This window comes from Simochromis diagramma, unplaced genomic scaffold (genome assembly GCF_900408965.1).
Source record: "Simochromis diagramma unplaced genomic scaffold, fSimDia1.1 OVJJ01000602.1, whole genome shotgun sequence".
NCBI lineage: Eukaryota > Metazoa > Chordata > Actinopteri > Cichliformes > Cichlidae > Simochromis > Simochromis diagramma.
The window spans coordinates 5,837,031-5,852,708 of record NW_024387040.1 but is presented as its reverse complement, the minus strand read 5'-3'; the positions used below and the strand labels follow the sequence as shown (position 1 = coordinate 5,852,708).

The 15,678-nt window shown below is 43.2% G+C and overlaps 1 protein-coding gene across 1 annotated transcript in view; it reads right to left on the bottom strand.

Moving 5' to 3' along the window:
- Positions 1-160: 160 nt before the first annotated feature.
- Positions 161-15,678, bottom strand: part of zbtb47b (zinc finger and BTB domain containing 47b) — a 31,859-nt gene continuing 16,341 nt past the window's right edge. Inside the window, exons 2-6 of the mRNA XM_040043955.1 lie at positions 11,883-13,265; positions 9,225-9,372; positions 8,662-8,777; positions 7,691-7,835; positions 161-7,090 (exon numbers count right to left, since the gene is read on the bottom strand). Coding sequence (XP_039899889.1) covers positions 6,642-7,090; positions 7,691-7,835; positions 8,662-8,777; positions 9,225-9,372; positions 11,883-13,265 — 2,241 coding nt within the window. The 3' untranslated portion in view covers positions 161-6,641. The remainder of the gene's footprint in view (positions 7,091-7,690; positions 7,836-8,661; positions 8,778-9,224; positions 9,373-11,882; positions 13,266-15,678) is intronic.

The following is a 15,678-nucleotide window of genomic DNA, read 5'->3' as shown; positions in this document are numbered from 1 at the left end:
CACACACACACACACACACACACACACACACACACACACACACACACATATAAAACTTTCAGTAAAACAAACACAAAGTTATTTAATTCAGTCAGGTATTCTGTGGTTTTCTCATTTTACTATTGCAGTTACTATTCGCCAAATCATGTGCTCGTTTTTCTTCACTCAGGCTTTTTGACCTATTGATGTTTCATTTTCCTCACCATGTGTTAAATTCTCCTAATGCATATATAATAAATATGGATGAGTATTTGTTAATGGCAGTGACTAATTTGAAATTCATGTGATACTTGTGGAGTAACTTAGAGCGCTTTGTGGCTAGCTTAGCTGAAAACAGTGCCCACAAGGATTGTTGGCTAGCTAGGCAGCTATCATGAAACTATGCCAGCCAGCATTACATACAGTAGTGTTAATCAATCTATTCTTTTGCCAACAGGTATTCAAAAACAAAGTTTCTTAGTAATAGTCAATCTACAGTTTGCCATTTGACATCACGACAGACCGCAAAAGACTATTTTTGTGCTAGCATTTAGACTGTTATGTTAGCTTTTCAAAGTTTAACCAAGTAAATTGAAGTTTTATAAAAAGCTTTAGATCTTGTCATTTTTTTCCACAATAGATGAATCCTTTGTCTATAAATGTAATCAAATTTGACACAATTTCTTGTCCACAATTAGTGGAAATGTGTGCGGCATTAGTGAAAACCAGGAGGTAATTAGCTTCATCTCAATCAAAAAATTTAAGAACCCAACCAAATATAGACTGTTGGGACAGAAGTACTGGGCAACCTACACATTACACCTTGTGTGTGGTCAATTACTTTTGTCCATATTCGAGTGGTTTCGAACAAGTGAAACCTCTTAAAATCTCATTTGTATTGCACTAACAATGCTACTTTTTGGTATCATTAGACTTGTCAGTTTTGGGGCTCCATGTGTTTACCCAAACACTAACAGATTTAACAGAAAAAAAATCAACTCTTTACTCAAGAACAAAAAGAAATACAATACTTTCTCTCCAATATCCATCATGAGTTTCAGTTTCTAAAATAAGACAGCAATATTTCCAACACTTTTCTTGAAGGTGAAGGCCACAGAATAAAATTCTTTTGGATACACACTTCATCATTAGCAGCTTTCAAAAGAAAATAAAGAGAGAGAGACCTAACTTAGTAATCCCATGAGCACTCTCCGAAGTGCCACTCTCACAGTTTGCTATGTGGCAACCTTGGGTGCACTGCAGAATGCACAGTCACCGTGGTGTCTAGGCACCCACTTAATCACTGACAAACCTTCATTTAAGGACAAGGACAGGTCCACCTTTGCCTAATCTAATACAAGCCTTTGGCTGCTAGCCTTAGTAAATTAGAATTTGGCTAATCAAAATACATAGAGTCAACCTGCCTGGAATACAGGACTCCTTCACACTGTGCAACATTTCCCTTTTCATGTCTAACAATCGTAGCTTTACTGCCGTTTCACTGTAAAACACTTAAAAAAAATAATAAAACAGCCTGTTTAATTCATTTTTCACAATTTAGGTAATATCTGGGATAATAAATGTCCATATCTGATACATTTCCTCTTTACAACTCATTGAAGTCTTGTTCTGATGTCACAGATGGGCTTTATCTTTGCAGCTGGATTGAAGGAAGACTAGTTCACAAAAACAAACAAAGGAGGATTAACAAGTCAATTTAGAGTTTTATACCCAAATTCCTCTGGTTACTGTGTCCCCCACTTTATACTATATTTGATACAATGTGCAAGTGTTATAAAAGAAATATATTCTTAGCACAAATACACTATTTTGAGCTTTAAATATCATCAAATCATTTCAAATATGAGCAGTATTATGAATTTTGATTTCCTATCCTATGCATGCTTGGAAGCCTTTATTTACAGCCGGTTTCTTGGTCTGATTCCACACAGGTACACTTTTGATGTCCCTTTTCTCTTTAAATTTCACTTCAGAGGACTGAACATTGCCAAGGACACATTTAGTCAATAACTGCATTTTGATAATTTCCCATTTTAAGGCAAGGAAGTATTTTAAGGAAAGGAAGGATCAAGGAAACTGCTAATATATCTGTATCTCCACTAGATTGAAGGATAAAGTGCACTAAAAGTTTTTCTCGTAATTGAATTTGGCAACTCCGTCCTTCCCTTATGTTTTCTCATGCAATGAAAAAGAATAGTCACATATTAAGTCCCTTCAACAGAGGCAAAGTGGAAACACCTAAGAGTAATTTCTCTTGATAATGGAAGTGAGCAAACCAGTCAGAAACCGCCTGCACTGATTGCGCCCTCAAGGAAGAGTCACGGATACTTGTTAAACAGTGGGACAGTATTAAAGAGACTGACCAGAATGCAGAAACACCAGCAGATTGACGCATAACACAGAGTCATCCTCGGTGTGCCACATGCCACACCACAAGCAAGTAAAGTTATTCAGGGAAACAAAACTAAGGTCAGCCTCTGGGCTGACACCTGTGCAACTTACTAACCACAAACTCAGACCAACACTGAACAAAAAACCCTTAAAAAAAACCTAAAAGGAATTTAATGCTGGAATTTACTTCAATTTATACATGTCTGCTACCCATTTTCACCTTGTATCTGGAAACACAAAACAAAAGTGCATAAATCAGTAGTATAAACTACTATACTTCCTCCTTTACTGTCAGCTACTGTCACTATCCATAACGCAAAAACATTCAAATCCCTCCATATGTAAGGCAAACACACAACCTGTAACCACGGTATCTCAATGTTGTCTCTTGGGCTAGTGCTTCTTAAAACAGGGAAGTGGGAAAAATCTCAATTTTGAGCTTTTACATGCTTCTTCGACGATAACGAGACACATACTATGAACATTAATGTAGATCTAAGGGTTGGAGTGCAGTTTACCGAGTTGCCACAAGAGAGCAACAGCACTAAACAATCAGCCTACCAGATTAAAGCTTAACTGGCATGTTTCATATATGTCTATATGTCTTATTATGTCTTTAGATTCTTCTGCACATTAATCGAGGAGTTTTATTCACTGTATGGTCACGAATGACAATAAAGTTTCATTTGACTTTGACAGTGTTGGCCATTACCTCCTCACAGTGCTCCAAATGTCTCATTTTTAGCTCACTTCCAATCCTGGAGTTCACTGTAATCACAGCCAGGATATTGTTCAGTTACATTAAATTCAAGAACTCTACACTTTTAAATCATTTAAAGGGCAGTCTCAAACAGGACTCTGTACAAAAGCAGCAAACCAAAATACAAAACAGGTATCGGACACATGAAGAAAAACACAAAGTGTACCATTATTAAATTACGTCTGACGTGGCCCTAACGGTTTAACCGTGGAAATTGAAGAAATACATAGGGGGTGAGCTTAGACATAAGACTACATGAAGGTGCTTAATTTTTTTTTTTTAAATATAAAACAGCTTATTACATTTACAAAAGCATGTCCACAAATTCCAACTTTCCGTAGTACCAGCCAGGACACATTTTGGGGCACATTCAACTGACTCTCCGAATGTAAACATGAGGAATAAATCACAAGGAAGAAGCACATCTTAACAATATTTACAGGTTAATGCCATACTACAGTTAGGCTATAAGTAGATAAAGTGAGCGGGAGCAGAATGATAGTGCGTATTCAGAGACCGATACGAATGCAAAATCGACTGAAGTGTCAAACAAGAGTTCTTATTTTAATTTTCAAATAGGAGTTACATGACGTGATTGGCACCACTCTTAAATTGATTTGATATAAAACCGAGGATAGTGACACTCTCCCAGTCAGGAAAACCAAAAACTAACCTGCTAACTTAACCTTTGGGGAAAACTGACAGTATTTTGACGCTTCCAGCACATCTAGGCGACGGCTTCCTAAAGGTTGACTAAATGATAAAAGACAAAGGTTCCGAAACTGCATTTTGGCATATGCTTTCTTTCCTGGGAATTGATGACTACTGGAAGAAAACCAGAATGATTCTGGTACCGAAAGCCTCGTCACTTGCCTACAGATTCTGCATTTTCTGTGCAAATACTTTAACGAGCCACTTCTTTAGTTACACCCTGCTAGTTGTTGTTGGACCCCATTTGCCTTCAGAACCGCCTTAATTCTTCATGGCACAGATTCAACGTTGACATGACAGCATCACACAGTTGCTGGAGATTTGTTCGCTCTACATCCATGATATGAGTCTCTTGTTGCACCACACCCCAAACGTGTTCTATTGGACCTCTGTTAAGATATGGTGACTGTGGATTTGACTACAGTAAACTCAATGTCACGTTAAAGAAACCAGTCTGAGATCATTCGAACCAGCATGTTATTCTGCTGGAAGCAATGGACATGCTTAGGAGCAATACTCAGGTAGGGTGTGGTGTTTAAATAATGCTCAGTTCCTACTAAGGAGCCTAAAGTGTGCCAAGAAAATATCCACCATCCCATTACATCACCAGCACCAAAGGTAGAATGGATCCATGCTTTCATGTTCCTTATCCCTAATTCTTCCTTGCTATCCAAATGGCAAAGGTGAGCCCGTGTATCCACAGTTTCCTGTTCTTAGCTGACAGGAGTGCCGCCCAGTGTGGTCTTCTGCTGCTAATATGTTAAAGATGCTCTTCTGCACAACTTGTTAGCAGCAAGTGCTTATTTGAGTGCTATCTGCTCGAATTGCTGCTCACTTGATATTTTTATGTTATAGTCTTTTTCAGACTGAAATACTATGACCAGTCCGTCTGAATCCAACAACCATACCATGTTCAAAGTCACTCAAATCAGCTTTGTGATGCTCAGTTTGAACTTGAGCATGTTGTCTTGACCATGTCTACATGCCATGTGACGGGCTGATTAGCTCTTTGCATGAATGACCAATTTACGGGTGTAGCTAATGAAGTGGTCGGTGAAATTCGACGCAAAAATCACAAGTAAAATATCTTAAATTTGTACAAAAAAATTACAATTTCTGGTCACTATGGTGTGCAGGTTAAGAAATAGTCAAGATATTTGAGTGGTACCAATTTTCTTGTTCAGCTCTCAACAAGAACGCAAATAAAGATAATTCCAACCTATTCCTTTAAGCAGTTTATACTCGGATCATGATTTTTTTTTTCCAGATCTACTATGGTTATGACACACAATAGCCAAAAGTGTACACAGAGCCAAAGCCTTTTTTCAGGGGTATTACGCTGTGCTTCCCCAGTTTTAATTAGCTGCTACACGTTACTGTTTTAACAAAAATAAATCACTCTGTTATAATATAATTCAACACTAAGGGCTCCTTTTAGTGGCCACATCTGATGTGCCAAAAATGTATCTCTGCCAGTACTCTTTAAGAATTTTAATTGTTAGATTATAATTTAGTATTTATCACTTCACAACACGGATTACATCAGATTGCAATGAAATGTGGCCATTTGATTCGGCTACGTAAGCACGTTTTTGTGAACATTGCTCTCCCTACACTCATCTAACACACAGACAGTGTTTAGTTGGGAAAATAAGCAGTAAATAACAATAGCAGTAACACTGAATTTCATCCTACACGTATATTGTAGGTCAGAGTACATCAGGTTTTACTAACAAGTCACAGAAAAGTGCCATAACATCTCATAGCCAGATCTCGCAGGAGACGATGCACGCCTGCTTAATGTAAGCCAAAAAAAAGCAAAAAACAAAAAAAAGATTAGAGTCGACAAATTACTCCATCTCCTGACTCGGGAAAGCTCGCATGTTGATTAGCTAAACGTTGATCTGACGATTGTTATCTCAAGTCTCTGCCTCACATCTCAAACACGCACACACACCATCACGAACGCCACACGCTGCATTGCACGGCCGACTTCTCCTTAAGTCCTTAGAAAAAAATTAAAAGAAATGACGTAACGTGCCACGAATTACACACTATTCACAATAATAAAAACGAAGACGGTTAGGAGTACACTTTAAATATCACTGGAGTTAAATGTAAGGTGCAGGATCGATTATAAATGCTGAATTACATTACTTAACTATAGCAGGTGAGCTAACAGGATTTGGTTATTGGCAACGCCATATACATGTATACGCTCAAAGACAAATCAGCATTTGGTTATTGCTGGGTCTGACCAGAACCGCTCGCTACATCTTGGCCGAGAACAAAAAATAAATCATTTCTTCTCGTTACCACGTGGTTCTCCCTCTACTCATGATCCCAGTATGAGTGGAGATTTAGGAAGCGCTTCCTACCATTTCGTAAAAGATGCTACAATCAATACATTGTGCAAGGCTCAGGAGAGAGGCGAGTTGTCAGAAAAAAAATCCCAAATGAAACCAGGACACATCTGTGAAATTTATGAGTCGAAAAGTAACGGTGAAACGTCCTACTGGACTCTGAGGTTATCTATTGTATTCAACAGAGTAAAAAATTATTATTTATTACTATGTGTGTGTGTTCTTTGTTCTTTTTTTTCTCCTTTTTTTTTTTCTTTTTTTGACGAGGCCTCCATGTAGCATTTTTTTCTGTTCTTCCCCTCTGTGTAAATGTCACTGAGGCGCATCACTCTCCCTCTGCAGGAGTCCTCTTAAAAGCTCAAAGAAAAACAATAAAACAAAAAGTAACAAAGTGCTTTCAATGCTACAGAGATTTGTTAGTTGTTGGAGTTCATCCTACCAGCAGAAAACAGTGGAGGCGGCGGGGGTAAATGCGGGGTAGGAGGCAGCCCCCCCATGGAGTGCAGCAGGGGGAGGGACAGCTGGGTGCTGTGGAGGGAGTGGGGGCTAGAGGCAGCAGCGGGTGTAGTCATGGACGTGGCAGGGAGTGCCGTGCCCAGCTGGGCCTGACCGGAAGAGTCCGCAGCGGGTGGCGCCAAGGGCCGGTCGAGGCCCAGGGGGTCACCGTTGCCGTCGGGAACCATGGGGTTGGTGACGCGGAAGCACTTCTCCCTGTGGGCCTTGAGCATGTTTGAGAAGCGGAAACGCTGGCCGCACACCTCACACGGGTATGGCTTTTCTCCGGTGTGGGTGCGGCGGTGGCGCTTCATGTTGGGCCGGCTTGTGAAGCTCTTCCCACAGATTTCACAGATGTACGGCTTTTCTCCTGCAAAACGGGAGACACAAAAGACGCCTGCTCGATACGTTTTCAAGTTTAATGCCACAGAATCAGTGTTTTTATATTCGCCATACATCAAATGATTCTGACGTGGAGGGCGGCTGGTTGCAGTAACTCTGCAGTTCTCCTCTGACCTTTTCAGTATCTTTCAGAACAGAGTTTTGATTTGTGGCCTGTGACTTGACTGTTTTAATTCACTCTGAATGCTCTCCACCAGAATCTCTTCCAGCTGTGGCAGGCAGCTGTTTCCAGTAAAAGAACTCTAACAGTCCAATTGGTGTTACCTGCACGGCAACAAACGGATAAAAGATAAAAACAATCAAGCAGCTAAAGAGTCACGTGTTTCTCTCAGCAGTTTTGTTAAAGAGCAAAGCTGAGTTAAATCAAAAGAATACAAGGAGGCCACAAAAACTCCAACATGAACGATAATAGTGCTTCACATCTGCTGGGTGTGCAAATAAGCTTTGCAAAGACACAAAGGTGTCAGTGTTTGCAGCTCTGCAATATTTTCTTTTTTAAATGCTCCTTTAAAATAAATGTTGCTCTGCTCTGAAGCAACATGAACACAACCAAAAGAAAGGGACTCACCAGTGTGTGTTTTCATGTGTTCATCGAAGTACTGTTTCATGTTGAAGTCCTTTCCGCACCACTGGCACATGAACTGCTTGTGTCCGATGTGGATGCTCATATGGGAGCGGAGCTGGTATTTGTACTGGAAGCGCTCGCTGCAGTTCTGAAACGGCGCACAGGAAACAGTTTTACGCAAAGTCGTTTTACAGCTGGTTGTCAAAGATGGACTCGACAGGTTGTACTTCAGTCATTGTGGAGAAAAAGCAGAAGTCGTGTATGGTGTTTTCAACAAAACACACTGGGACTGACTTAAGCAAGGCTGTAAAATGTACTACTAAATCAAAACTGCCCTTTTTTTTTACCTTCCTGTGAACCTATTAGACATGGCGCTCAGTTTTCATTCATAAAAAAAGTGGATATTTTTTAAAAATAGGCTTTCTTGCAAAGGGTTAAACAAGTAGATTTTAATGCCACTCTCACGCCTGTATGGTGAACCTTAGACATAATCAGCAGCCAGCTGGGACGTCTATCATCAAGGACTGATCTAATCGAGTAGCATTTTCCCCATTTTCTGTCTTTATGCTCAGCCAACCTAAACTAATTTATGATGTCACTATAAGCACCCAGCGAAACGCTTCAGTATTGAATAACTACCTGCTGGTGGTCTTTTGTCACAGTCTTGTTTAAAAAAAAAAAACCTCCCAAATTGAACTTGAACAGACATTCTTTCACTGAAATAATTTCATCTATACTTCTCATTTCTTAAGAGAGGCTTTGACTAGATCTATGTGGGTTTTTTTTTTTAAACGATCAGTGTTTTTTAATCGAGACCGGCACATCTGGACATCTGACTCTGGTTTACTTGATCTCAACCTGTGAATTTCTCAGATTTAAATGACACTCCCAGCGCCAATAATTTTAAATATCTTTAAATCTACCTCATCACTCAAGTAAAGTGGAGAGCTGCAGTGTATAAAAGGAGCTCAAACCTCACACTTGAAGGGTTTCTCTCCTGAGTGCTGTAGAGAGTGAACCTTCAGGGACATGCTGCGCTTGAATGATTTCCCACACGTTTCACAGGTGAATGGCATGTCCTTCGTATGGGCTACACAAAGGCACAAACACAGAGCATGCTTAGTTTGTGTGATTCAATACTGAGCCACTCATGACTGAAATTAAACTAAGCATTTAAGGAACAACACTGAGGTTATTTTTCACTAAATAAATGCTGAGGGCAAAGGGTCCATTTCATCTTTTTCTTCCATCTTAAGTCTGAATATGACTATCCAATCTCTCCCATACTAGAAAGTGGCTAATTAGGACCATATTATTAATAGTCCTTCGATAATAGGAACTCCTTAAATTGCAGTAGCATAGAGTGAGGTAAGCCCATCTGGGAAGTAAGATGCTTATCTCTCCAGAAAATGGAAAAGGAAAGCAACACCCAAAACAAATCCTGCCAAACAATCAGTAGGATGTGGAAAAAGGAAGCCTAAAGAAACACACGGGAACAAAGTGATCAACCAGGATAGTTGATTTTACTGTCACTCACCGACCATGTGCTTCCTGACATGGGCCATCGTGTAAAACTTCTTCTCACAGATCTCGCAGGAGAACTTCTTCTCGGCGTAGCCATGGACGATCTTGTTGTGCTCGTGCAACGACCACAGCTTCTTGAAGGCTTTGCCACAGGTCACACACTTGAAGAAACAAGAGAGCAAGCATGGAATGATTACTGGAATTTACTTGGGGATGAGATATTAAACAGATTGTGATCTGGAACAGTCTTTACAAATACAATCCAGGTGTGTGTGTGTTTATACAGACACTTGAGCATGCACTGTAGCAAAAAAGCAATTAGAGTCACTAGATTAAAGAAGCAAATGATCTTCAAAACCACAGCAGGAGTCCAGCTGCTCGGTGCCGAGGGGTAATAGTGGAGGTAGTGAGACATATCAGAACTGATTATTACTGACTGCCATTTGACTGAGTTACTGACTCCAACTGGTTTTAGTGATTGCAATTATGCATATATTAATTAGAAACAAAATAACAATTATGCATTAAAAAAACATTTTATTTTATTTTCTATAAAACAACTTCCTAAAATAAAACTGATGTCAGAACAGGTAGCACTGCTAGGACTTAAAGGAACAGTTCTGGTGTGAAGTGAGGGCTGTCTTACAAAAAAGACTGACAAAAATCAGGTATAATAACCACAAACAAAATTCCTGTTTAGTTTAACTGATTCAAACAACACATAGGTTTGGCTTCACACCTTTAGCTAAACCTTAATTTATCAAAAATAGTGTTTTTTAGGGTTTTTTTTTTTTTTACCCATGTAGTGTTTGCAAAACATATAACTTGACAACTGTAGCTAGCACTGCCAGGAAGTAACAAGTTTTAAGGTTAGTTATTGGTGTTACATCCTGCTTTATTTACGTGTTTAGTTTTCCAAGCTCCAATCTGATGGGCAAGCACCTTTGCTATCTTGTTGGCTGAGCTTATATAGGTTCCTTCCTTGTTTATGTGTCCTTCCCTGCCTTTTTCTCTGTCCACTCTGCAGCACCTCTGAGGTCACTTGTACCACTTTTTCATTGTGGCGGGGCGTGGCCTGCGGTGCCGTGCAGAGGAGGCGGACGCACCTGCACGGCGTCCGCAATCACGCCCCGCCGAATTAAATATTGTACTGGGTCCTGTGGTTGGGTTGTTGTGATAGTGTTGAGCGGGCAGCGGGAGAGCTGCAGCTCTGTGAGTATTGTGGACAGCAACCGTCAAAGCTTTAATAAAAAGCATCAAAATGCCACTGGGTCTGCCGTGTATGTTTACATTGGTGCCGAAACCCAGGAGGCGGCATGGCGGGTACTGACCAGAGCCAGGGAAGGGAAGAGCTGGCCGAGATGGTGGCCAAAATAGCGGCCACCCAGCAGAAGCAGGCGGCGGAGGTGCGTCGCCAGCAGGAAGAGCTGCAGGACCAGTCCGAGCGCTACCTGGAAAGGATTGGGGAGCTGGCGGCGCTGCTCTGGGCCTGGGCGCCACCCCCACAGGTGTGTCCCGAGGACAGTGAAGCGGTGGAGGAGCCGCGTGAGGCACCTCAGCAGCCGGAAGTGGCAGACGAGGCGCGCGGGGATCTGCGCCTGCCGGAGGAGGGGGAACAGCCGGGTGAAAGGCTGCTCCTGCCGGGAGCGGTGGATGAGCCGCTCCAACCGGAGGCGGCAGACGAGGCGCGCGAGGGTCTGCGCCGGCTGGAGGCGGAGGAGCTGCGCGAGGGGCTGCTCGAGCCGGAAGCAGGAGCAGCAGCAGCAGCAGCAGCGGCGGAGGAGGAGCTGCGCGAGGGGCTGCTCGAGCCGGAAGCAGCAGCGGCGGGGGGAGTAGCAGTGACGGAGGAGTCACTGACGGAGGATGGGCTGCTCCGGCGGGGAGCGACGGCGGTGACGGAGGGGCCGCGCAAGGAGCTGGAGGTCCCCGTGCCAGGGGAGCCTGCTCGAGTGGAACGGGCGAGCGAGGCGTGCGCCATGCTTGAGATCGCCGTGCTCGCCAGACCGGCCTCACCACCACCACCACCAGAGGCCAGTACACGCCACACCTCTGCCCAGCCACCTGTGAGCTGGGGCTCACTACTGTGCCGGCCGCGCCGGGTGCACCTGCCACGCGTCCGACCTCCGAACCAGCTTGGCCTGCGCCGCTGGATTCGCGGGCGGCCACCTGAACTCGCACCTCCCCGTCGCTTGGCCGGGGCCTGGGGGCGCCAGCTGCCCGGGCTGATTCCCTCTCCCGTTGGGGGAGTAGGTTCGACCGGATGGCTCCCCGGCCTCAATCGGGCGATGGGGGTATGTGGTGGGGCGTGGTCTACGGTGCCGTGCAGGGAGGGCGGACGCACCTGCACGGCATCCTTAATCACGCCCGCCTAGTTAAAAACACGGGGATTCAGGGGTTTGGGTGTGTTGTGGTGTGACGTGAATTAAATAAAGATGGCTCTGAACGTTACTCCGTGGTCCCGCCGTGCCTTATTCACGCCACATTCATCCTATTGACTTATCTTTTCAATTAACTTTAATGTATTTGAGCTAGACCTAGCATAATAATGGGGGCTTGTCCAGGATCGGACATCTGGACTGCCCAAAACAATTCTCATAGATCTATATTATGTTAGCTGAAAGACATAGTCCCCAAGCATATAAGTTATACAATGATTATGGTTTAATCGTACCTGGATGCTTTTCTCACAGTCAGTCTGTTGATGCAGCAGCAGCTCGCTCTCTAGCAGGAAGCGTTTTCCGCAGTTATTGCAGATTTGCATGCGGTTGTGAGTGACATTCATGTGTTTTTCTAGATACCAGCGATTGTTGAAGATGCGAGGACACTTTTTACATGGGTAATGTTGCTTCTCCTCCAGCCTCACTTTTTGGCCCAGGCCCTCCAGGTCCAACGCCCTCTTCCCACCCTGCCGCTGGTTGGCCAGCGTGGCCTCTGCAAGCGTCTGCCGCAGAGAGGCAGTGGTACCAGCCATAGCCAAGGCTCTGGTGCCCCGACGAGGTCGATCCATCATAGCTGGCTGCTCCAAGCCTGGAATGTTGAGGGTGTTTTCCTCTTCTTCTTCATCCTCCTCCTCATCTTCCTCTTCACTACTTTGCCCCAATATGTCACCCCTCTTCAAATCTTCCACATCCTCTTCTCCATCTGTATCATCGTTCTCCACTTCATTATCCTCATCGCCCTCTGAATCTTGCTGGTTGTTACGGCAGCGGCCAAACATGGTGGAAGTCTCTGTAGAAGTGGCCGATTTGCCCTCTGATCCCTTTGAGACGTTAAGAGTCTGGTTATTAAGGTTGACTTCGACGATGATCTGATCTCTGTTGAAGGAGGCGTGGCCATCTGCTGTCTTTGACTCCTCTCCATTTCCTTCCACTTTACACAAACTAGCCACACCTGTGCCGGCCCCGCTTCCCGAGCCTTCTTCCTTCTGGTAGTACTGCTTTGCCTGAGAAGCCGTCTTGCCTGTCTCTTCTACTCTGACAGAAAAAGGGCTGTTTCCTTCTCTCGTGTACACCCTGCCGAGCTCTGACTCCTGTTTGATCTCACGGTACATCTGGCTGGGGGGCATCGCTACAGAAGCCGGCTCACTGCTGGCATGCCCTTCTTGATTGGCCATATCTGTGCAGGTGGTTCTCAGCGAGTGGCTGCTGATAAGGTCGTGACAGGAGGCTGCGATGTCGCTCATCTGAAGCAGGGTAGCGGCGTTGAGCACGTCGCGGACAGTGCGGCTGCTCACCAGCAGTTTGGAGGTGTAAATGAAGTTGAGGATTTGCTGAAGGCCCTGAGAGGTCAGGGCATCCAGCGACAGGTCCACCCGCCGCAGCTGTTTGCTTTGGGCAAAAAGCGAGTGGAAGAAAGGGCTGTAAGCTGCCAGCACACCCTTGTGGGCCGGAAAGGTGCTGTGCTGACGCACAAGAACAATGTCAACGTCACACAGGTCAGGCTGGAAGAGGCGCTGCTCATTCAGCCTGTCCATCAAACAGGTAAAGTGCAGAGCCACATCCTCCACTAGAGAGAACTCAGCAGAGGGGAAGTCTGTTGTTTTCTCCACTATGAGCTGTAAGAGAAAGTGAAAGGAAGAAGTGAGACAGAAAAATGTGTCATAATCATTCAAAAGCCAATAAATATTATAGTAAAGAAGCTCTTTAAACTTCACCATCAAAACTACCACGATAGTGTCCCCTTCAGTTACTGTTCTGGAGCTTTTCATCATAATACATTACCTTAATCTGAGTGAGTCTGCTCAGTTAACATACAATTGTGGATTTAAGCCCAGAAGGACAAGTCCTTTAAGTGCCCAGGTTTCCTTATGCAAATATGCTGAGTTGTGTTTGCTAAGGTAACTTTAGAAAGGCTGCTGGATTGCTCAGTGGTGTGGAGAAACCCCGTGAGGCCTCTGTAACTTAGGCTGGCTCAATAGGGATTTGTGTTTTCATAAAACCTCCTTTGACAGACGGTTTCTCCTTTTAGAGGATCAATACGAGCATCTCCTCACCCGCAGAACTCAAAGTCAATCATTAATGGGATCGTTTAAAACTCAAGGTTGAGACAGTTTTTGAAATGTAGCTATAGGTCACTTCATCAGTTCATTGGGTGTATTTTCTTATTGAGTTGTAAAAACATATACAAACACAGAGGGCAAATGATCTGAGCAGATAAATGCTCTTGTATTTGGTACTGGTAGATGTTTTAAATGTAGATAAACCATAATAAATGGACGTTTTTGGCCAAATGATCTCTCTCAAAATAAGAAGAAATGTAACAAGAGCTACAATTATGCTGAAATAAACTTTTATGTTTTTACTGTGACGTATGGCACAAATTCACCCGCCGCATCTAAGAAGCAAGACACAAGTCAGTGAAAAATCAAAAGGTGTAACACTCAGCGCTCTGTGCAAGGTCCTCAACTTCCCAAGGTGGGTTTATTTTAGCACAGGAAGGGCAGGGTTTCGATCCAGACGGGATGTGAGTGGGGACAGAACAGCAAACACCGCGCACACACTCTAACACACACGGATATGTGATGTGCATCCATGCAAAGACAGCAGAAATGCGCGCGCACACACAGCCGAACACAACAAACACAAACAGAGTGTCTGGCCTCTTCTGCAAGGACTGACTGCTCTGTGCATTGGTATTCAATGCCATTTCCCCCCTATTAGCCGGCTCTCTCAGCACACCCACTCACAACACTGTCCCAGAGGAATGACGAATTATGCACACGACAAAACACGTCCGGAGAAATAATTAGGGAAACCATGCTGAATAAATACTAACTAACCCTCCAAACAATTAATGGAAATTATAATTCAGGGCACCTTTTGAAGGTAGAATAGGATAAGTATTGATACAAGCCTTGTTTTGGTTAACACACTGCCAGAGACGATACAGCAGCAAGCCCTAATTACACTTCTACACCTCTCATTTTTGAGTATTTTCAGCTGCATGTGCAGAGCGAAACATGTAACAAAGAAAAGAAGGAAATACATTTTATTCATAATGCATTTCATTGTCAGACAATAACAACTATGGTATTTAAGTAACAGACAGACTTTTAATGGGCATGAATCACACTTCATGTCTCCTACAATGTTTGTGCGTCTCCTTTATTGTAAAAGTACTTTGTTTTCCTTGCTTCACGACATATTTTATTCCTAAGATCATTGAAAATGACTTTTCATTGTGCAGCCTGAAAAATGGATTTGCATTGGGGCCTAACCTTGAAAATCTGCTCTGTTTGAAGAATTCAATTATGGAGTGTTAGATTTATTCATAGTTTTGAGCTGCTAAATTGGACTCTGAGCTAGAGGAGAGGAGATCGGGTTATCTCTCTCCATGCAAGGCTACAGACATCGCCCAAGGGCAAAACGCAGCAGCCTTAATCAGATCAAGTATAAGTTGCAGACTGGAAGTTATGTTCCTATGGTGATAACGATCGGCTTCTTCTTCTGGGATTCAAACAGGACAATGTGGTCAAAGATTAAATTCTAGAAGAGGAGCACCAATACATTCAAATACATCCACGACTGAAAATAAAAGAACCAACAGCATCTTTTAATTTAAAGATTGCGTTTATTCTCTATAACTATATTTTGAATTATAAGGCAGAACATACCGTTTTCCACATTGACTCACAAAAAGTGAGCGTACGACCGCTTAGGTTTGTTACCTAGAATGTGAACTTGCTTTAAAATGTTGAATGAGATATTATGGACTAATGTGTGGATTTTATTTATACTTACACTCATCTGGCTAAAAATGTGGCCGTCAGTATAGCAGAAGACCAAGCTACTCTTTTAAGGTCTGTGGTCCATCTTTAAGTAGCCTCCAAATGTACATTTAAGGTTTGATTGTACTGCCAGTGCAATAAAAAACACACAATGCAACATGATCAGGCATGGATTGACCTCCCCAGAGCTCTGATCTCAACATTATTGAAGCAGTGTAGGATCATTTTGACAGGAATCAGG